The sequence below is a fragment of the Eumetopias jubatus genome, unplaced genomic scaffold (assembly GCF_037043125.1).
Source record: "Eumetopias jubatus isolate StellerSeaLion01/CBP00866 unplaced genomic scaffold, mEumJub1_p1.0 scaffold_6, whole genome shotgun sequence".
In the NCBI taxonomy this organism is placed as follows: domain Eukaryota; kingdom Metazoa; phylum Chordata; class Mammalia; order Carnivora; family Otariidae; genus Eumetopias; species Eumetopias jubatus.
Genome location: NW_028274812.1, coordinates 103977188 through 103999423, shown reverse-complemented (window position 1 = coordinate 103999423; position 22236 = coordinate 103977188). Strand labels below are relative to the sequence as shown.

The 22236-nt window shown below is 44.1% G+C and overlaps 1 protein-coding gene across 3 annotated transcripts in view; it reads right to left on the bottom strand.

The window, feature by feature from the left end:
- The window catches only part of ADGRF5 (adhesion G protein-coupled receptor F5), a 52022-nt gene extending 30357 nt beyond the window's left edge, over nt 1–21665 (bottom strand). The window contains exons 1-7 of one of the 3 annotated variants that reach the window (XM_088024357.1): nt 21528–21665; nt 20424–20543; nt 13604–13658; nt 3906–4076; nt 1820–1996; nt 1579–1688; nt 237–295 (exon numbers count right to left, since the gene is read on the bottom strand). In XM_088024357.1, the coding sequence (XP_087880483.1) occupies nt 237–295; nt 1579–1688; nt 1820–1996; nt 3906–4076; nt 13604–13658; nt 20424–20525 (674 nt within the window). In that variant the 5' untranslated portion in view covers nt 20526–20543; nt 21528–21665. Of the gene's footprint in view, nt 1–236; nt 296–1578; nt 1689–1819; nt 1997–3905; nt 4077–13603; nt 13659–20423; nt 20544–21527 lie in introns of those variants that run through there. The other 2 variants (XM_088024356.1, XM_028097721.2) reach the window with 2 other exon arrangements.
- Nucleotides 21666–22236: the final 571 nt, after the last annotated feature.

Genomic DNA, 22236 nt, shown 5'->3' with positions numbered 1-22236 from the left:
GAAATGACCCGATTACAGCTTCTTTTTTTTTCTTCAAGATTTTATTTATTTATTTGGGAGAGAGAGCGAGAGCACAAGCAGGGGGAGTAGAAGAAGGAGAGGGAGAAGCCAGCTTCCCGCTGAGCAGGGAGCCTGATGCGGGGCTTGATCCCAGGACCCTGGGATTATGACCTGAGTTGAAGGCAGATGCTTAACCAACTGAGCCACCCAGCCGCCCCCTGATTACATCTTCTTACCTGAACCCTGTCACAGTCACCAATTTGAAGCCTGGTAAAATACTGTAACCTTTCCAGAACTGGAAAACAAAGACAAGTGTCATCGTATCAAGGTCCAGTGAGAGATAAGTCAAAAGATTTAAAGCCGAGTAAAAAGCACATATTCTTTATGACCCCAGCTAAACCCTTCTCCTATATATTTTAATAGTGCTGGCACAGGCAGATCTTTGAAGAAGTAATTCCTGTCTGCCTATTGCAGGCTGGGTTCTCCAAGAAGCAAATACCAGATTACATGTGCAAAAAATTTTACTCAAGGAGATGCCTAGCAAAGAAAATGGGGAGGTTTCTCTGAATACCAATCCACAGGAGACTCATTTTGATTCAAGTCACATCTGCAGGCAGATGTTATACACAAAGCACTGTAGGTGCAGAGCACTGTGCCAGGTACATGGGTGGGTGGGATCTGAAGATTAATATGCCATTCTCTCTTTCCTCCAAGGTATATAATTGAGTGTGCTGTGTGTGTGTGTGTGAGAGAGAGAGAGAGAGAGGAAGCTTCTTGTGCTGTGCAGAACTATTACATGCCAGATATGCAAATCAGATGTCCAAGAGCTCTTCAGCATTTCAGCATGGCACCCATGGAAATGAAAATAATTTCTGTGGTATAGAAGGGTAAGTGGAGGCGCTCCTGGCCTGAGGCAGGGGCTTGGCTGCCCAGAAAATTAAGGGAAGTCATTATTTCAGCCCACCTGTAATAATTTGTAGCACCAATTGGGAAGCTCTACTCCAAATGAGTTAATTCGAGCAAAGCATTTAGGCTCAGATGAATTAATCCAATGTAAAGCACTTAGAATAGTGTCTGGCACACAATTAACACCCAGGGGATATTCTCTATTTTTATATGAGTAAATTTAAATCTGTCGTAAGTGAGAATGCCTCGGTACTTTTAATATAGAATGGTTTGAAACCCTCAGTAACAGCCTTAGGCTGATCTGCCCAAAAGATGTTAGGGGCTTCATCCAGGTAGTGTGTGAAAACAAATAGAAATGCACCATCAGGCACTTCTAGACCAGGTTCTTTGGCCTTTGAATAGGATTCAATGAGCTGATGTCACCAAATCTTCTCTGAATCAATTCTACCCTGGGAAGAAGTTCTACTTATAGGTCAAGATGATGTCAAATCATCCCCCGAACACAGTTTGATTTGAGCACTTCTTAATTCATCATCCCAGAGGTATAGGAATAGCTTTGAGGTCCACATTCATAAATTCTGACAAAGCCAAGCAATTTATCCACTGTAAATGCAACAGATTCAGTTCAGCCCAAAGCTTGTTGGTTAAGAGGTTCCCAGGGCCAAAACCTACCGCTGTTTCCAAGTCAGTCTTGTAGGACCTATAGAGAGCAGAGGAAGTGTTCTTAAGGTCTTCTTGAAAGCCCACATTGAGTCTGACTGACATTCTTAGGGTAACATCTGCTGAAAAAACGCAGGGCAACATTTTAAAATCTCATGTTAGCAGGTGAATACACACAGAACAGAGAAACATTTGCTTGAGTTGGTATCAAATAGCCACTCAACAAAGAATCATTTAATGAACAGTTACTTACCTCCTTGGAGCTGGCAGAAAGGTCCCTTGGGAGGTAATCCTTTAAGGCAACTGCAGTGATGCCCTGCAGGGACACTGTCATGCTCTTGACAAGTGAGATTTTGGAGGCACTTTTCCTGAGGCCACCTATAGACTGTCTCACAGGAGCACCAGATTTCATTCCCAGTAGGTCTGCAGACTACCATTAGCCAGAAAAGTAAGAAGAGAGAAGGTGGTCACCACCTTTACATTTATAGACTGTAAGTATTTATACTTGTAGAAAATCCTAACTTGACTCCATATTGCCCTCTGGGAAGTTCAATGGTATTACATGAGATTCACGTGATTCCCATTATGCATCACCATGCTATCAAGCACGGCCACCTAAAGAATGATGGCTTTGACTATCTTAGGGGATGCCTACAATGATACCATGATGAACAGATTCCTGGACATGAAGTGTATGGTAGCCAGTTCCCAGGATGGCCCCTGTCCACCCCCGTTTCTGAGTATTGATACTCTGTTGTAACTCCCTCTTATACTGTACTAGGCTTGGTATGTGCGACCAACAGAATATGGCAGAAGTGATGATATATCATCTCTGAGATTAGGATATAAAAGACACTGGCTTTCCTCTGTGATCTCTCTCTCTCTTTCTCTCTCTTCTTCTCTTTCATCATTTGCTATGGGGGCAGCCAGCTGCCCCTGCATAAGGACATGTCATGGAAAGACTGACATGGTGAGGAACAAAAGTCTCCAGCCAACAGCTACTAAGGAGCTGGGTCCTGCCAACAACCACATGAGTGGGCTTCAGAGTGGATTTTCCAGCCCCAGTTGAGCCTTCAGAGGATTGCCACTCTGGCTGACAGCTTGGCTGCAACCTCATATAACCTGAGCCTGAGCCACCCAGATAAGCTCCTCCTGAATTTCTGGCCTTCAGAAACTATATGATACAATAAATGTTTATTGTTTTAAGATGCTAAGTTTTGGGCTAATATGTTAAGCAGCAAAAGATAACAAATACAGAGTACAAATACGACTGTGCCTTTTACATTTCTAGTCAAATGTGAACAACCAAAATAGTAGCTAATCCCACTGGGGACATTGGAAAATGCTCTGAAAACAGAGTGTTTTGAATTTATTCCTAAAATTCAATCAAAGTCATAACACTGGGAGCTGTCTATTCTAAGAATCAGCTCCTAGGCAAAGGTCCAAAGAATGACTACCCAAAGGAAAGCCATCAAATCATTGTTCCCGAAATAGGAGGGACACCCAAGCTCTACTGAACCCACGAACACTGATGCAGTTCTGTTCTTCAGCATTGGTGGGAAGTGGCACCCAAAAGGAGCTATGAAGCAACCATTTCAGCAACTATATTCCTCTAGCATATACTAAGAATAAAAAACTGGAATGCATAGATGATATTGATGACTATTTGAAATTTGAGAATTAAAAACAATTTTTGAAAAGCAAGAATTTTATGCTTGCCCCCATTTCAGAATCATAAAATCCAACATCTGTTAGTGCCTGCAAGACAATAACTTTGTTTAGGACAAGGGGGAGTCCCCTATCATAGCTTCCCAGGTGATGGTGTCTGAGAAGTAGGACACCTAGCATATCCTCAAAAGGGAGGCAGTGACCAGAAAGTCCAATCCCATAGCCTGGGGGTTTCTATATTATGTCTTGCTTCCAATCCAGGCATGTACCTGGTTCCTATTTCTTGACCTATGATGCCAGAATGAAGGGAACTTGCCACTTATTAATACCTGAACCAGTCCTTGCTGTACCCACTGATTACCCAGAGGAATGGAACCCCATAGTTGGTCATGAAGGACCTGGCAGTATCTTGGGACATATTTTGTGACAACCAATACACAAGCCACCAAGCAAACATTTGGCCACCATTTGAAATAAGGAAACTGGCTGCAGAGTTTGCCAATAGGGGCCTCATTCTGGAATGCTATGAAGTCATAAAATCATACCTCAAGCCTTTTTGGGTCATTTCACTTGCCTACTAAGTACAATCTGCTCTAATAGTAAGGAGTGCAGACAGCCTTTCTCCCGATATACCCCACCCTCTATTCTGAAGCAATGGGTCTTTGACTCACCTGTTGTCACCTCAATGTTTAAAATGTTGGTGGCTTGGTCAGTGCTATTCCCTTGAATTGGGAAACTGAGGCTGTGCAAGTAAGCTTTGATAGGCTCCAGGAAGGAGGCATTTTCAAAACTGATCTGCACATCAACGGTATACTCTTCAGCTGCTGGGCTACTTGAGGCTACTGAAAGGAAAGCACAGGAAGCTGTGAGAACTCACTGTGGGTGGCAGAGAGGGACCATGGTGGACAGTTCAACATTTAAAGGCAGTAATGGGACTATGTGAATGCTGGACATTTCAGCCTTAAGGGATTTCTAATGAACCTTTTTAGAGAAAAAGAAGTTTGTCAATTTATACCACCAAACATCCCCTTCATGGTGTTCCCTCTCTATGACTTTACTATTTATTTATTTATTTGTTTGTTTATTTATTTATTTTCTTTTAAAGATTTATTTATTTATTTGAGAGAGAGAGAGAGAGAGAAAGTGGGGGTGAGGGGCATAGAGAAAGGGAGAGAGAGAGAGAGAGAAAATCTTAAGCAGATTGCGAGTTGAGTGCAGAGCCCGATGCGGGGCTCAATCTCATGACCCTGATCTCAGGACCCTGATCTCAGGATCTGAGCCGAGACCAAGAGTCTGATGCTTAACCAACTGCACCACCCAGGTGCCCCATGACTTTACCATTTAACGGAGGAAGGCAACCGATTTGTCTGGTCTCAGTGCAGTGGTCTCTGGCCATTTGAGAGATTCACAGGCTAAGTTCAAGTCTTGTCCTACCTCTCCGTTCTCTCACCCTCCTTGGTGTCCAAGGTCAAGGATTGCTGTGTTGAAACTGGACCGGAAGGGGCAAGAATAGAAGCAGGGAGACCTAGCAGGGGGACCTTGGCAACCGTCTAAACAATAAAGCCATGGTCCTGACTCAGAGGAATGAGCCAGTGTGTTTCCAACACCATTCACTTGACATGTGTGCGTTTTGAGATCTGTACTAGGCATGGCTTGAAGACCTCCAGGAAAAGTCATCCAGTTAATTCCCTTTGCTCTTCACCTATGCACACAGCATGGGCTCTTAGTTCTTACTGTGTATCTCTGGTGTCCAGAACATGATAGGTACTCAATGAAAGCAAAATTCACAAATCTCCAGCTCTTCATTGCCTTTCCAAATTGTCTCCAGGCTGATTGATTCTCTGGCGTCCTAAATGCCATTTGATGTCCAACACATACCCACCACAGGCAAGCCAGACAATATATATACCAGAATATTCTTTCATAGTTTTCTGTATTACATTATGTCTGGTTCACTAGTTGTAAGCTTTTCAAGGGCAGGAACTATTTCTTTCAGTTCTCATGGCTTTACTCCATCTGGAATGGAGCTCACCACATAATAAATGTGTGCCCAATCAGTTCTTTTTAAAATTGTGACCCTCTTGACGGGGCTACACATTCACCTCTCTGTCACTGCCAGAATCTTTGGCTCATTCTTGGCTGAAATACATAACAGGAGCAGAAGCCAAGGGCTAGTTTCATAGCTTATGATGGAACCTTCAAAGACTAGGAGAATTTTTTAAACAGATGAATTGAGAAGACAAGTTGTGGCTTATTCTATCTTGTCAGTCAAATAAGGAAAAGGTTAGTGAATACTTACAAAACTATTATTTTAAAATTTAAGTCAAATCTGGAAGTATGTCGTATACTTTGCCATAAATTAAAATTCTAGGTCTGTTTTCTAAAAGGGCAAAGAATTTTCTCACAATATTGCCAGATTTGTTTAAAATTTCCCAAGGAATATTGATGAGAAGCACTAAAATAGAGTAAGTTTGTGATGGGAAATGCCAATGAATAAATTTTTGTTGTAGAAAGCTGTAATATCTGTTTACTTATAGTGATAAACTATGTCTTAGAAGGTTGGTTTTATTCATCAATCTTTCTGAGAATTATTTCATTCTGACATGCATCATTCAACTTGCTGTAATTAACTCAAACTGTGAAAAAAAAGTCTTTGCCAATTTTCTTAAAATTAAGAATATATCTTAAGGTATATTTCCTGCTTATAAAAATGTAATTACAAGTAGAACAAAGTGACTTTTAAAACCCAGTGCAGAAGCACAGTCTGTCGTGATACCATGGCAATGCCTCAAATTTCCTGTTTTCTTTCTAATTCTCCAATGATTCTGTGATGAAAACAAGCTTCCTGGAAGAACTGTTAATCTTAATTTATGTGATCCTAACTCTGGACACGGTATGGGGCCTGCTGGGAATATTTGTGAGGAGGGTGGCTGCATGATATTTACAAGGAATGTCTGCCTTGGAGCACATTCTTTTTCCTGAAAATTAATGCAGCCATGTTTAAACCCTTCAGCAGATTCAGCTCCAAGTTTCTCTGCTGTAGGCAGTCTATCTCCTCCCATGAATGTAAACAGAATATCCTAGATGGTAGGACTTTTTAGAAGAGTGAAGTCAATAACAATACCACATCCCCCACTTCATCACCTGCAATGTTGCATCCCAGGTTCTGACCCCAGCATGGCATCAGCCCCTGCCTGAGCGCCATTCCTACTGCTCATCTCTGAGCCCACTTCTCTGTGTTCTTTTCAGACATAATTTCAGGACAAACGTGTGCCTGGGAAGCACATGGTGATTCACCGATGTCCTCATTCCCCACTGAAACCTAGGCGGTCCTTCCGCTGAGACCTTACAAGGAGCTGAGCCAAAAGCTTAACATACTTAACATCACTTCCTGTGACTTTAACAAATTCTCTTCTAGGGGATTTGTGCAACTGTAATAAAAGTACCAGCCTCCAAGAACCTCTTCCTCTCATCTACCTTTTATGTTTTTCAACTTCTAAAGAAGTTTCAGAATAACCTTCCACCTGAACAACACTTCTCCCTAGAGACTGGTATGGATGTGGGACCTCTACTAGAGAAGGAACGTCTTCAGCATGACAAGAGTCAATTCTTCAGAACAGGCTCAACAACACCATAATAACTCAGAAAACTATAGGCTTGCCCTTGGAAGTCATCTATTTTGGTGGTCCACACACTTGATTGGTGATTATGTACACCGAGGGAGTGCAACACACACGGATACTTTGGAGCCTCAATCCAGGTGAGCCAAAGTAAAATCTTTTTGGATTAGGCCCAGAAATCTGTATTTATTTTTTCCAATTCCCACTGGTGATTCTGGTGATCAGGCAGGTTTGGGATTTAATGTTTTAATCCAAATGAGGAAACCAAGAAGGTAACCCTAGAGAGCCAATATTGGCACCTAAACTTGTTTCTGTTGTGTGTGTGTTTTCTTGTTTGTTTGTTTTGTTTTTGCTTTGCTTTTTTTTTTTTCCTAGATGCCTCCCGCACCTATGGGGGCAATTAGATAGTCTCCAAGTATACGTGTTCACCTCTTTCTTCAGTCACACCCGATGGATCAAAAGTGCTCATAATAAAAGTAATAATCATAATAGTAGCTGCCACTTATTCACTGCCCTGTAGGTTCCGGGGTCATGAGGAGAATGTGTATACACCCATTTTGCAGATGATAAAATTGAGGTTTAATGGGGTGAAGTCCCCTGAATAGCAAATGTTAAAACTGGGATTTGAAACCACATTTTCCTGACTCCAAAGTCCATTTTATTTTAACCATTCCCTACCACAATTCCAATGGAAGACGATAATGAAGGTGATCGTTTTGTAAACCCCTTATAAACCTTTGTGTAAAAAGGAAAAAAAAATAAGCTTTATAATTAAACGTGTCTTTAGAACTAGTGTGCAATTCTCAAAGTAAATTTTAAAATAACAGCATGTTAAAGACAAAATTATTCATAATAAACGGAAGAATTATCTAAAACGTTGTTCTATTTGTTTCAGCACCATAAATGTCTTAGAAATCCACACTGAGGAAGAACACAGTGTAACCCATTGCCATTGGCACTCGGATTTTGACATTAAGTCTTGCTAGGTTTATTCACTTGTGCCTTCATTTATTGATTTATTGATTCATAGTAAATTTACTGTTTATTAAGTGCCTACTTCCCAGGCACTGTGCCAGGTGCTGAGGACATGGGGTAAATAAAAGAGGCAAAGCTCTACTTCCATGGATTGTCTGTCTTCATGCGGGAGGTAAAAGTTGAAACTTCAGTGTCGGGCAGTTCTGAAGGGCATGGAGCCAATAAAGCAGGGTAAGAAAACAGAGTGGCAGGCACATTGAGGGTAGAGTGGGATTTTTTTGTAGAATGGTTAGACAAGACCTTTCTAAAGCAGTAAACGCTGAGCAAAGATGCAAATGAAATGAGGAGTTGCCCTGTGGATATTCGGGGACTACTCCCCCAGGAAGAGAAAATAAGCATAAAAGCCCTGAGACAGCGGATTTCCACAGTTCATCCGAGGAAACTCAAGATGCCCACCCCATCCGGGTCATTCGTTCTGGTCTCCAGTGTCTCGGCCCCACAGGCAAGACACACGGAGCTGCCACCGGGCCTCCTGTCCCTGTACAGCCGCAGGGCGAGTGTCTGACTTTAAGGAACGTAGCTCAGCTGCTCAGGTGTCAGTGTGACCCGCCGGTGGATGGGACCAGAGGCACACTCCGCCCACAGTTTGGGATAAAAATGCCAAATCCTGCTCGCCTGACCTCTCCCAATTCCGAGGACTTCAGAGCTGGGGAGAGTGATGTTCCTGGTCTTGCTCCAGGCTACAAGGGACTCAGGAGGAACAGAGGAAGGTTTTCCCACCTCTGTGTGAATGTGTCCCCAAGAGGCCCTTTCTGTGCTCCTCCTCGGCTGCCTCTGGACCATCTGATTCCAGAGTTTAACGTGTTTGCTTTTTCTCGGGCTTCTGTGGCCTAGTGTTGTTTGCCTGAACTTTTCTGACTCACCGGTGCCCCCAGTGGAAGGTAGCACATTCCAGGTGTCATCCGTGCGACGGATGGAGCCTATAAGCAGGTCCAGAGACACAGACCAAACAGGATTTCCCCTCTCCTTTCCCAGAAATTGCTGCCCGCCACACTGCACTTATCTTAAAGAGACATTTCTGGAAAGTTGGCCACAAACTGAGACAAGTAGTTCTGGGTCTTAAGCACAGCTGTTTAAGCAAACAATCCTATTTTTGCCGGGCCACTCTAATGGGAATTACGGCTTCTCAGAAGTTGGAGCCTAAGTCTATGTGTAAATTAATCTCCCACCTGCAAAAGAACGAAGGCTGCTGACTTCACACAAGACAAATGAGGTTGATGTGATTTTTCGGTTGCCCCAAAGGGACAAGACTTCTTTATCACTGAAGATTTGGCTCTGTTGTTCTCACCCTTAGTCCTGTAGCAGGTAAGTATTAAAAGATTCCTGTTCCGCTTGTTTCTTAATATGTTCTAGTAGGTAGAAATTTGGCAGCAGCACCTGTATCCTATTGTACCACTGTCAGCAGATAGTCAGAGGATCATGTTCAGGCAAGGGGAAACTACCAGAACCCCAGGCTGGGGCTCACTGGCAGGTGTCAATGGAGGGGAACATGGGTGGCACAGTGTGTCATGGAACACTGGCCTGTAAAGTCTGGAGAAAGTAATCAATTCTACTAGTTTGTCATATACCCAAGTCACCAAAGTCAGTCCCATATAAAAATTCTTTTCCTACTAAGATGAAGGCAGTGCTCCTTACTCTTTACCCTATGAAGCTGCTCTAATAATCACAGACTGGAATCTCACCGGCAAAAACCAGAAACACGTGTTGAAAACTAGAACTCTGTACCACGAGCATGGACTCTGGAGCCAGAGCGAGGTGGGGTGGAATACCTTCTTTCCTGGGCAAGCCATTTAACCTTGTGAGCCACATTTTGCCATCTGTAAAACAGCAGTAATATATTTTTTGCAGAACTGATGCTAGGAAGTTGGTGTGGAGACCCCTAGCAAATTGTCTGGCATATAGTAACCAGTCTGAAATAGCAGGTAGAAATAAGAATATGAATTAAGATAAATGTGATGGTTATATGACATGCAGATGTCTGCTGGTAGGTCAAGAAAAGCTAATGCTATTCCAATCAGGTCTCACCTTTGAGATGGTTAAACAGACACACCACACTGATCAGAAATTAAAAGCAAGAAGCACTCCCAACACACGGAAGGTCAACCCTAAAACCAAACCCAGACACCAGGCTGAGAGCACCTTGTCATCTTTCTCTGCTACCACCTCCACCTGCTTAGTACACTAAATGCCACATGCTATGATAAGGAAGATTAAGGCCACAAAAACCCCCAAATCTGTTCCCCAACCTGGAAAATGCACAGCATTTCCTGGACCTGGATGAAAAAGGGCCAGCACACGCTGAGGCTGCCAGTTCTGCAGAAAGATTGAAATTCCCACACTGGCAGCCAACAACCCAGTTCTCTCACTAGGTAAGTATGAACTTGAAGCGCCTCCAGCACAAGGATAAGACACCCTGGATCTCCCTTTCTCGAAAATATGTCTGCTATCAGCCATTCCTTTTGAAGCCAAAGAAGAACCCATGAGGACTTTTCCGCCCAGGGCCCAAGAACATTCCCAGTGAAGCTCGGAAACCTGGCATGGGCAACTTCACAAAGTGACCTAGAGAACGCATTTGTGTCACTGCTAACCAATAAGAAACTTCTGCTCTCACTCCCCTAGGAAGATTACCCTTAAGACTAAATTTGGAGCTTATTGGTAAACCTTCAAGATAAGATTTCCATTCCAGCTCCGGGTTCTACCTCTGGTCTCCACATCCCCCAGACGCCCAGGTCTGTGTGCTCACAGAGTGTCACAAGGATCACTGCTACCCTTCACCCCACGTCAGAGCAGGTGGGAGATTTGATCCACTTCTCGTAATATCTTTCACAAGCGTTCCCCTTTCTCCTTTCCTATCTCCCTCGAGGGGCCAGGGCCAGTGATGGTCCACGCCGCTGAGCCTCCTCGCTGGACTCCCGAGTGCTGACTTCTTCATTCGGCCACAACCATCCAGCTACTTTTCACTTCAGACGGTTTCCATCAGTCCTTCCTCTGTGCCAGCCTTTCAGATGATGGAGAATCCACCTCCTAGTGTCATCGGGACATAACTGGATGCTCTGTCTCATTCTTATTTCCCTCTGCTCCCCAGAAGCCTCTCTGCTCTAACTGGCAGATCCACCCTGATTCTGGCCTCTGGCTTCTGGGTTTTTGTGCAGGCTTCTCTTCCCCAGTAGAATTTTGAAAGAGTTTTCCAAAAACATTAATTTGCCTCTCATGGCATTCCTCCTCCTGCCTTCAGGGTTATATGGGACTTTCTCTGTACCCGGGATATTTCAGGCTCTTTCAAATGCAATGTTATTTTTATAAATAAATCTGTGTTTCTAATTAAAGAAAAACCCCAAATCAAATACACCTCTAGATAACCCTAATAACATTTAAATAATATGTACATAATGTTATTTAATCTTAACAACCCTGGAAAGTAATAACTCATATATATATTTATGCATATGTATGTCTGTGTTTGTGCGTGTGATATGTATGTGATATATGTATAATATACATATATGTCTGTGTGTGTACCAGGGGCCCAGTGAAGCTATATAGCTGACCAAAGTAACTTAGGAAGAAGTCCATAAGTGCTCTGAGCATAAATGAGTGTTGACCCTACTTTTAAAGACGATTCGATCCCAAACCCTTAAGATCTAATCCAGTGCCTCAAAAGGACATTCCTTTTGAGGATCCTCATTCTCTTGGAAACTTTGTCCCTTTCTGGCACTAAGTCCCCAGAAGGAGGGGATGAATATATATGTGAAAGGGGATATTACCCTGAAAATCAAAGCTTAATCCTATCGCCTCACTTAACTAATACAGCAAGCAGAACACAGACACCTCCGTAAGGCATCTGCTGAATGTAACTCTTCTGTTGGTTTCTTTCATGGCTTTCCTGGAGAGTGGTGCTGTCTATTGCAACTCACATTCCAGCTCTGTGTGGTCTAGTGCCTGGCTCTTTCCATGGCCATTTCTTTGGTGATTTTGTAAAAGTACCAAAGCCAATCCATCTTCTGAATATGATGGCTTGAGTCATTAACACTTCCAAAATGACTCCAGAGGCCAAGAGCACAGAGGACCGTGTATAATAAATGGAAAACAGGTTTTTATGGTAATTTATTATCATCATGATTGTTTTTAATGAAAGCACACCTGGAAAATTTTGGAGTGACAAATCCTTAGATGTAGAAGTGGTTTCCTCCCCAAAGGCTAACCTCTCACGATGTCACCATGGGTCATAAGCCGCCAGGCCCGGAAGGACAGGAAGACGTTGCTTTTACAACTGTACAGTCACCAACTGTCCCCGAGGAAGCTGGCAGCCTGAGGCCAGCAAGAACCTGGCAGAAGCCTGGAGCTAGAACTCATCCACAAATAGTCTGATTTTAAAAAGAAAAGTCTTTCAGAATACCGAACAGGGACATCTCCAGCTCTGTTCCTATCACAGGCTGCAAGAGGACTCAGGGACTGGAGTCGATGTCCTGATGCTCGTTTAAAAGCATGGGAAGTGCGGTCTGTGTGCTTCAGATCACTTCAGGGAAGGAGGGGAGTGGGAGAGAGAGGGTCTGTAAGGATATCGAACAAAGCTAAAGCAGAAAAGAAAGAAAAGAAAGGCAAAAGAAGAAAAAAAATGAAGGTGTGACCTTCCAATGAACATTTTGAGACCTCAATAAAATGTGATCAAATTGTCATTTCAAGCAACGGGCAAAGTTGGAGCTGGTTGCTATTCTGGAAGGCTCTAATGGATGGACGCGTTTATCCTGGCCTCAGGGAAAGCCCGCTCTCTTTGGCAGCTTCTTGACTCTTGTGGACCACAAAACTGAACAGACCAAGCCACGGCACATTTGGACATGATTCAGTCATAATCCTAAAGGTTAAGAAGTTCTGCCTCCTCCAGAGTTGGTACAGACACTAAGGCAGAGGACTTTTTGCGATAGGAACATATCCTCAACTCACAAAGGGGCAGCTGTGACAGGGACATGCACTCTCTTTATTTGTTCACTCATTTACTGAGAAACTGGGCTCGATGCCAGGCTACAGGGATGAAGAGGGCTCGAGAGAACTCCTGTCTCCCGGGGATGACAAATAGGAAGTAAAATAATTACAATGCATTGGGACAAATCTTATGCTCTGGGAATGTAACAAGGGCAGCGGGAACCCAGAGAAGCAGCCCCTCCCTGTCTGGGGCACCAATGGAAAGCCTTACATGGCGGGAATCCGAGTGAATGGAGACTTAGGTTGGAGTCCCCCAAACAACAAAGTGGGGTGGTGGGTGGGGCAGCGACCATGTGAAAGGAAGCAGAAGGAGAGCAAGTGGGAAGATCACGCAGTGTCTGGTAAGACGCGAGCAGGTGATTGGATTTTCTCTCCAAGGCAATTGGGAGCCCATGAAAGATTTTACGCAAGGAAATAGTGGAATCATATTGGTGCTTTTGAAAGGTTACCATGAGGAAGTAGGGAGCTGAGGAGAGAGCCATTGGGAACAGACTTTTGGGGATCTGCGGAGAGCGGTGAGGGAGGAAGTGAGGGGCTTAGCTTATGTGTTGCTAAGATCCACTGAATGTTACTAGATAGAGTAGAGAATGGAGTTCCCTTGTCATTACTTCTAGAAATCAAACCCTGATGCACTTGGAGACTGAATTACGTGGATCGCAGGGTTTGAAAAGTTACAGCAAATGTCATTTGATCGGACTTGCTAGAAGACACTGCCAAGCAAAGAGATTACATACCTGCTCTTTTTTGTCTTAGTAGCTCCTTCCCTGCTGGTTCATGTTCACGGAGAATCTGAAAGAATGTTTTAGGAAACTGTCAGTTAGCGTTAGAGATGCCTTTTCTCCACGGCTTTCTGCTCACATGCCCCGAAATGTCAGAGCTGAGCTGAGGGCTTCGGGTCCCAGTGAGTATCATTGTGCCCTGTGGATGGCAGTTACTCTATAATGTGCGCTGGCATTCCCGTTTTAGAGACCACTCTCTAGACCCAGGAGCCGAACCCCAGATCACCATATCTGAGTCTCTGCAAGTTCCTGCAGTTTGAGCCAGGTCAAGAAATCCAAATAATTATGGTGTTCTTAACTTGTCCTCTCTGCCTCAGACTGAGTCATTCCAGTGACCTCTTAGACAAGCACTCAGCCTGTTCCTGCCCCAATCTTTCTGCTGCATTAGGGCTGTTTAGATTGTGCATGCTTAGAAATCATTTTCTCCTCCTTTGGTCCTTTTCCTCCTGGATGGTTCTACGGCTGCTTCCTGTGGCAGGGGCTGTGAGAGCTAGTTCTAGAGTCAGACTGCCTGGGTACAAGGCTGGGTACTAGCTATGCGACCTTCAGGAACTTCTCTCTGAGCCTCAGTTCTCTTTTCGGTAAAATAGAATAATATTAGTGGCCCCACAGAACGCTTATGAGAATTAAAGGAACTGCCACGTGACACAGTTAGTCTCTAATAAAGTTGAATTGTATCATATAGGAAAATAGTTAAGAGCAAGGATTCTGCAGACATTGAGTTCAAATCCTAGCTCTGCTAAAAAATGGCTGTGTGGCCTGGGGCGAGTTATTTAACTTCTCTGTGCTTCAGCACTCATCTATAATGTAGGGATAAAAATAGTCTACCTCATCAGGTTGTCAGAAAGATCAAATGATTAACAAATGTAAAGCACTGAGAATATTCTGGTGACATAGTAAGTGCTATTCTGGGACCAAGCATCACACTGTTCTAGGGGCACCATCCACATGGACCCCTTCGTCCACACACTGCCATTTACTTTGTCTCTGTGAAGCTCTTTGTTTAAGAACTGACTTTGACCGGCTTTGTATTAAGTTCACTGCCAATTCTGCAGCTGGTAACCAGACCTTGACCTGACCTGGGCTTCCTAGCTCATCCCTGCTAGGATGTGCTTCTCAATGCAAATTCCCTTCAAGATTCAATAGAAGAGCCAGATATCCCCTACCCTTTGGGGTGTGTCCCTTACCACGAACTCCAAAAATACTTATGAACACCACCTGAGGCTGAGCTCGTTCTACCATCTGTGATGTCTACCATTAGTTTCTAGTTATCTCTCATCATAACGTTAATAAAAATAATAATTCTCTTTTTAAGGATTTTATTTATTTATTTATTTGAGAGAGAGAGTGCACAACCAGGGGGTAGTGGCAAAGGGAGAGGGAGAAGCAGACTCGATCCCAGGACCCTGGGATCATGACCTGAGCCGAAGGCAGACACTTAACCGACTGAGCCAACCAGGCGCCCCCAAAATAATAATTCTTGAGAGATATCCAATACCTCTGTGCCAGGCACTGGTAAGTACTTGATGTGTGCTTAGGTATTTAATCCTCATGACTGTCTAAGACATAGACACTATTATTATCCACATTTCACTGATGAGAAAGCACAGTTGCAGAGAAGTTAAATGACTTGTCTAAGCTCACACAGCCTTTAAGGGCAGAACCAGGACTCAGACTCCATTAGCCTGGCTCCAGAGTCTGCACTTATCCATACAGGCAAGGAGTGATCTCATCAGGAGATACCCCAGGAAACTGGGTCTGTCTCAGCACCCCAGTGTCTCCTATCCAGCACCCTTTCTCTTTCTCTGTTGCCTCCTCCTACCCCCTCCTTCCTTTCGATGACAGTTTTTACATCCATAAGGATCTGTAGAGGGGCCGTGTACCTGACAGTTCATAAATGTTCCTGAAGCAACAAAGAGAGGAATGATGTATGATGATTGGAATTTTAGAAGCCCAGTTGCTATTTTGTTTGCAGTGGGCTTATTTTAGCCACACTTAAATACACAGGAACCAAGAAGGAGCAAAGTCAATGCAATGCATAGGGCTGGTTCCTGTCCAGCTTCCCCTGGAGCCTGCTTTGGCTCTGTGCCTAGGCAGAAGGAAAGGGTCTTCCGCTGCATTCCTGAGTCCATCCTCCCTGGGGGCGGGGGGCAGGGAGTGGGGGAGCCACCAGGAAGGCTTCTCCATCCACTCTTCACCGCCTTTTGAACATGAGGCCATCTTTCGAGAAACGCTACTTTTTAGCTATTTTCTCCATCCTGATGGTGATTATCTGTCAGTGTCAGCGGACATCTCTGCAAAGTGCACTCCTGCAGCTCTATCACCTACTGCCCCTGTTGTCCAGTAAGGATGCACATCTTCTTGTGAGAATAACCTATTTGTTTATTTTAAGCCCTGCAACCTTGGCGGAAAATGGAGGAAAAACACTGAAAGTGATCAAGTCTCTGATGAGTTCCTTAGTGGTGGTGGTGATGATGGTGAATACTCTTGGCCCTGCCAGATTTGAGAAGGTACAAAGAGAGGGGCTGCCAGGTCATGGGGTCTGGAGTTCAACAAGGCAAATGCTAGAGTCTTACCCAGCCCCACATCCCAGCACCTCCTCTCCTTCGTAGTTGGAAAAGTCATTCACTCACTCTCAGGCTCAGAGTCTTACATTATGGAAGGTAATGTTCTGAGGCACACCAGAGGCTTGGACAGTTTCTGGCAGTGGTGTGTGTCCAGCCAGCGTGGGGCTCACCAGAGGCCATCCTTGCCCTCCTGAGTCCTCATGTGACCTCAGTTCAGGGACCTTCGTGACTCTGGCACTTGCCTTTTCTCTTAAACGTTGGGTGCTGAGGAGAACTCACAGGGGAGCATAGACCTTGCCAGATGAAGTATGTACTTCAGACAAGAAAACAGAACCTCCAGGGGGCCTCCCTCTACTTGTCCACATAGAGGTACCCAGATGAGTAGCTGAGGACAATGGCCACCTCCGTCCAAAGAGGGTTTCCTTATGGCCGAGCCTCAGCCCGAAGACCCAAGGTCACCAATTCCAGGAAATGCTCCACCTTTTGGACCTAATGACTTTCAAATAATTGTGTATGGGGGTGGGGGGAGAGAGGACCTGAAGTGGGCATGGACAATCCATCAGGAACGAGAGGTGGCATTTTATGGGTAGAAAACATAATCCCACGGAACAGGATGACAAGCAAGGTGGTCACGGAAGGCCCCCGGAGGTTGTCAGATCTCACTCCTCCTCACCAAGGCCCTGTCACTCACTCCTTTTCTTGGAATTCCCGATTTACCTTCTTTGCCTCCGGTTAGATAATTGTCTCAGCAAAGCTCTTGGCAGGATGTCTCCTCACAAAGGCGTACTAACCCGGGTTTGTTTGTACTAGCACAGTGAAAGTGACTCCCCAAATATGAAGTTCTTGCTCTGTGCTAGTCACTGTGTGTACGTTCATGTATGAGAACGTCTAACCCTCACGACAAACCAGTGAAGGAGATACTATTTATTCTCACAGTATGTAGAGGAGACAGGTTCAGGGAGATGAAGAAACTTGATGAAGAAATTTCCAAAGCTAACAGAGCCGGGCTTCAGACTCAGCCATGATGCTGAGGTTGAGGGTCCACAGCCTTGCTGCACTAAGTGCCATCATTGGAGCAGGAACAAGGGCAACCTGTCAGAAAGGCCACATCTAGGCCCCACCCCAGACTTCCTGAGTTGAAATCTGCATCTTAATACAGTGCGCAGATGGGTTAATGCACACATTGAAGTTTGAGAAGCTACATTACCACACTTTTAAAGCCCGTCACCCCACATTTGTGCATGCATGCTCTGAGCCGCATCATTATTCAGAATAGTCTAGAAAGCAACCCAAGTGTCCATGAATGGAAAATGGATAAACAAAATGTGGGATATACGTACAATGGATCATTATTCAGACTTAAGAAAGGAAGGAAATTCTCATGCCTATTACCACATAGGTAAACTTGTAGGACATTATGCTAAGTGAAGTCAGTCACGTAAGGGCAAACACTGTATGATTCTACTCACATGAGAGACTTAAAGTAGTTGAAGTCATAGAGAGAAAGTAGAATAGAGGTTGCCAGGAGTCGGGGGAAGGGAGGAATGAGAAGTTGTTGTTCAATAGGTATTGATTTTCAGGAATTTTTTTAAAGATTTTATTGATTTATTTGTGAGAGAGAGATAGCGACAGGGATAGGAAGAGAGGGCGCAAGCAGGGAGGAGAAGGAGAAGCAGGCTTCCCGCTGAGCAGGGAGCCCCATGCGGGGCTCGATCCCAGGACCCTGGGATCATGACCTGAGCCGAAGGCTGACGCTAAACCAACTGAGCCACCCGGGCGCCCGTGATTTTCAGTTTTGCAAGGTGAGAAAGTTCTGCAGATGGGTTGTATGGTAATGTGGATCTATTTAAGACTACTGAGCTCTATACTTAAAAATGGTTAAGATGGTAAATTGTGTGCATGTTTACCACAAGTTTTTAAAAGCTCATTACCACGTGTTGCGTTTAAAACGGTAGAACGTCAGCCTTGGGAACTGAGCAGCAGCTTAGGGCAGGATAAGCTGATGAGGCAGGTTCAAGTTCATCTCTCTAATGAGGGGGTCTTCTGCCTTTGGGTTGTATGAAGATACTGTATCCCAAAGGCAGATCTAAGAGGAAAAGTGGGGCCCTTTGGGGTGGTGGTGGGAGTTTCCAGGAAGATGGAGTCTGAACTCCACCAGCAGCTTTGGGAAGCCACTGGCTTATTCCTGGACCAGCCTCTGCCCCCAGGCAGATGGAGGGACTTTGTAAGGGCCACCACAGGGAGGACCACACTGGCATAGGGGGAGGCACAGTTGCCACCATGAGTGCTAGGAAAGTCTGGAACAGAGGTACAGCTGACCCCACCGCTGAGATCATCTCATGCTCAGGCTTTCACCCCACAGACCTGAGTAACTAGAGCTCTACACTGACCCTGTGGATTCACAGGAAGTGTGTTTCTCTCCTATTTATCTGAGCAAGCTGCCGCATATGGTCACACAAGGTGAAGCCCACACTGGAGTTTGGGAAAAGAGACACACAGTATATAGCTCCCAAGTCATGAGAGAAATAATGAAAAAGACAAAGAAAACCGAGGTCAAATGAAAGATACGAAAACAGAAAAGAAGAAGGAAGTGCATGAAGTCATAAAAGAAAGTCCTGAAAGTAAGATCAAGCATCTTATATATAATATCAAATGTGAATACATTTATGCTCCCCTAATCAAAGTCAGATTTTCTCAGGTTTGGTTTAAAAGAATAAAAAAACTTCAAGCCCATGTTGTTTACAAGAGAACCATTAACACAAAGTGCTACATTAAAGGCTAAACAAAAAACAACGAACAAAGATCAGGCAAACACAAATATAAAAATAGGATTGGAGGCGCCTGGTGGCTCAGTCCATTTAGCGTCGGACTCTTGGTCTCTGCTCAGGTCATGATCTCAGGGTCATGAGATTGAGCCCCGAGTCGGGACTGAGTGCAGTGTCTGCTTGAGATTCTCTCTCCCTCTCCCTTTGTCCCTCCCCCAGCTCACGCTCTAAATTAATAAACAAACAAACAAATAAATAAATATCTTACCAAAAAAACAGGATTGATCCTCGGAACAGATGACAAAGAATTGAAATTAAAGCAGAGCAAAAAGCGACATTCTATAATGCCAAAAATTACCAATGAAGCTCTAACAATAGTGACAGAATAAAATAGCACTTAAGATGCCATTACAGTGGGACAAAGAAATAATAATAGCAAAAAACTTGTGTGCCAGGCACTATTCTAAAGCATCTCACAAATATTAACTGATCTAATTCTCCTAGCAATCAGGAAATCAGTACTATTATCATCATTCCACAAGTGAAGAAACAGAGACACAGGATTCCATCAGTTTCCCAAGATTTCATAACAAAGAACATGCCCTGTCTCTGGTGCCTGGGGCGGCCCCAGGAAGGAATAAGTAATAATTCTTATAAGGAGTAAGGGAGTATTTATCACCCTCTTTCGTTAAGTTAATCTCCTATGAACTTCCCAAAGCCAAAACAAAACCATCTTATAATCTGTCAGCAAAAAGTTTAAATGACATCTATGGCACCATGGACTCTATCAGTCTGTGATTGTGACACACACACACACACACACACACACACACACACACACACACACCCCTTCTGAAATGTGTTCTAGTCTGACGCTCAAGTTTTTATTTATTTATTTATTTATTTATTTATTTATTTATTTATTTGACAGAGAGACAGCGAGAGAGGGAACACAAGCAGGGAGAGTGGGAGAGGAAGAAGCCGACTCTCTGCTGAGCGGGGAGCCTGATGCAGGGCTCGATCCCAGGACCCTGGGATCACGACCTGAGCCAAAGGCAGATGCTTAAAGACTGAGACACCCAGGCGCTCCCTGACTCTCAAGTTTAAATGAATCCTTTGAGAACATGCGTCCTGCCCAGTCCTCACAATCTGCCTTATAGTCATTGTTGTCAGTTTCAGAGCGGAGTTTCAGGCTTAAAGGTGGCCATTTAGTTAAGGAGGGAGGCTGGGGGATGTTCCCTTGACCATCACTGATATCAGAGTATGCTAAGTGGTAGCCCAGTAGACACACTGATATCCGTTTATGTTCACCCCCTCCCCCACATTTGCAACATTTTCTCAAAGGCCCTAAAAATTTTTTTCTAAGCAATTTCTGTCTGTGACATTTCCAGGAAATCAGAAAAATCTGACAAGGAAAAATATAGCAGACATGGGTGTACTCACCAAGGGATGAACAATAGACTCTAAATTCAAGTTCAGTGTAGCTTGGGAAAAATAAATCACAATAATCATGAAGCACAATGTGGTTCTCCTTGGGGATTTCATTTCTTTAGGACTGAGTTGCTTTGCCTGAAATGTAAATATGATAGTTTAGAGATAGAATTTGTTTATAAAACATAGAGAGAACTAGCAAACCTCGTTTCGAAGGTCACACAACAAAAAGAGGAGAACGGAAGGAGCATGAAGGTATCAACTGTAGAGAACAGTGTCTGCTCCGGACCCGGGGCTGAGTAAATGATCAGGTCGGGCAGGATGGGGGTTGGCGACGGCCCTGTATGGAGGACAAAGGTAGCAGATGTTTGGGTACCTTTCCTATATACTTAGAGAAGGAGAGAGGGAACAAAAGAGAAAAGAGAAAGAGGGAGGGGGCAGAGCAGGAAAAAGAGAAAGACCACTGAGCAAGAAATACTTCAAACATTGTGATCCAGTACACATAATAAATGAACAAAAGGTTTCAGAGTGCAATATTTACCTTTGCTATATATGTCACATTCTGATTTTTTTCAGTTCGATCCCATCCTATCTTACCCTATTTTTGTTTCGAATTCTGGTAACAACCCATCAAAATTGACCGTATGATGCATATTAATGGGCTATGACTCATTAGTATGAAAAATCCTGGACTTAGTCATAAAAATATGTTGTATTTTATAGTCTTTTATAGTAATAGAGTGCATAACATTGAATATTCATATAAGGTGTCCCATCTTATGCACTGATTTTTGATAGCTTCCTCTTTATAATGCTAGGTGATTAAGATGAAGTTTTTTGATGACTAGATTAATCACTGTTGCATTTAAAAAGTCGAGTATCAGATTGCATCATTCCAACCCACTCGGGTCTGGGGACCCAGACAAACCACTTCGTACAGATGCCTTTCCTCACTGACTTTTTTACGGCCATGAGTTTTCGTGAAAAGAGTAGTAGATCAAGAGGCAGAAGATACAGATTAAGATCCAAGATCACCGTAAGCTGTGTATCCTTGGGTAAGTCACGTATTTTCGCCGAGCCCGATATTCCCCATCTGAGAAACGGGGATAGTTATACCTCCTCTTATTTTCTCACAGACTTTCCTGAAGCTCAGATGATTAAAAACCATGAAGAGCCACAAGGGTGCAAGCTGCAGTGTTTCACTCTGGTTGTTAGTGGAATCCAGAGGGCAGCCATCAGGAAGGGCAGGCCTCGGCCCAGGCGTTGCAGTGAATGCCAGGGTACCGTGGCCAGGATAACACACAGATGGCAGCCAAGACTTACATGCCAGGGAGAATTGTGTTCCAATCACCAGCTGCTGGCTGCCTTCTTTTCCTCTCCCCCAGTGGAAAAAAGGGAAGCATAAGGCCCTGGAAAACTGACCCAATTTGCAGATCTGGCAATCAAAATACATTTTTAAAATTCTGCAACTCAATGGCTTTTGGAAAATGCTTTGCAATTTGGGTTACGAGAATAGATATCCCAACCAGATGCATCTGCTGTAGGGCAATCGTAGGAACCAATTCTTTGTTCAAAGGGAACAGGCTTTTGTGGATATTGAGCAGACTGAGCCTGGTGATTAACAACTGCTCTTGGGTTGAATTGGGTACTTGGGAGGCAATTTAACCTTTTCAGGCCCCACCTTAGTGCACTCAACTAGCTGCTTCCAGATAGAGGCAGTTAATCTAGGGGATGAGATGTAGTAACTGAACAGTTAATGAGCCTCCCTTGACCTGTGACAGCCAGGAAGGGACCCAGGTGTTAGAGGGACTAGAGCTAACTCTAT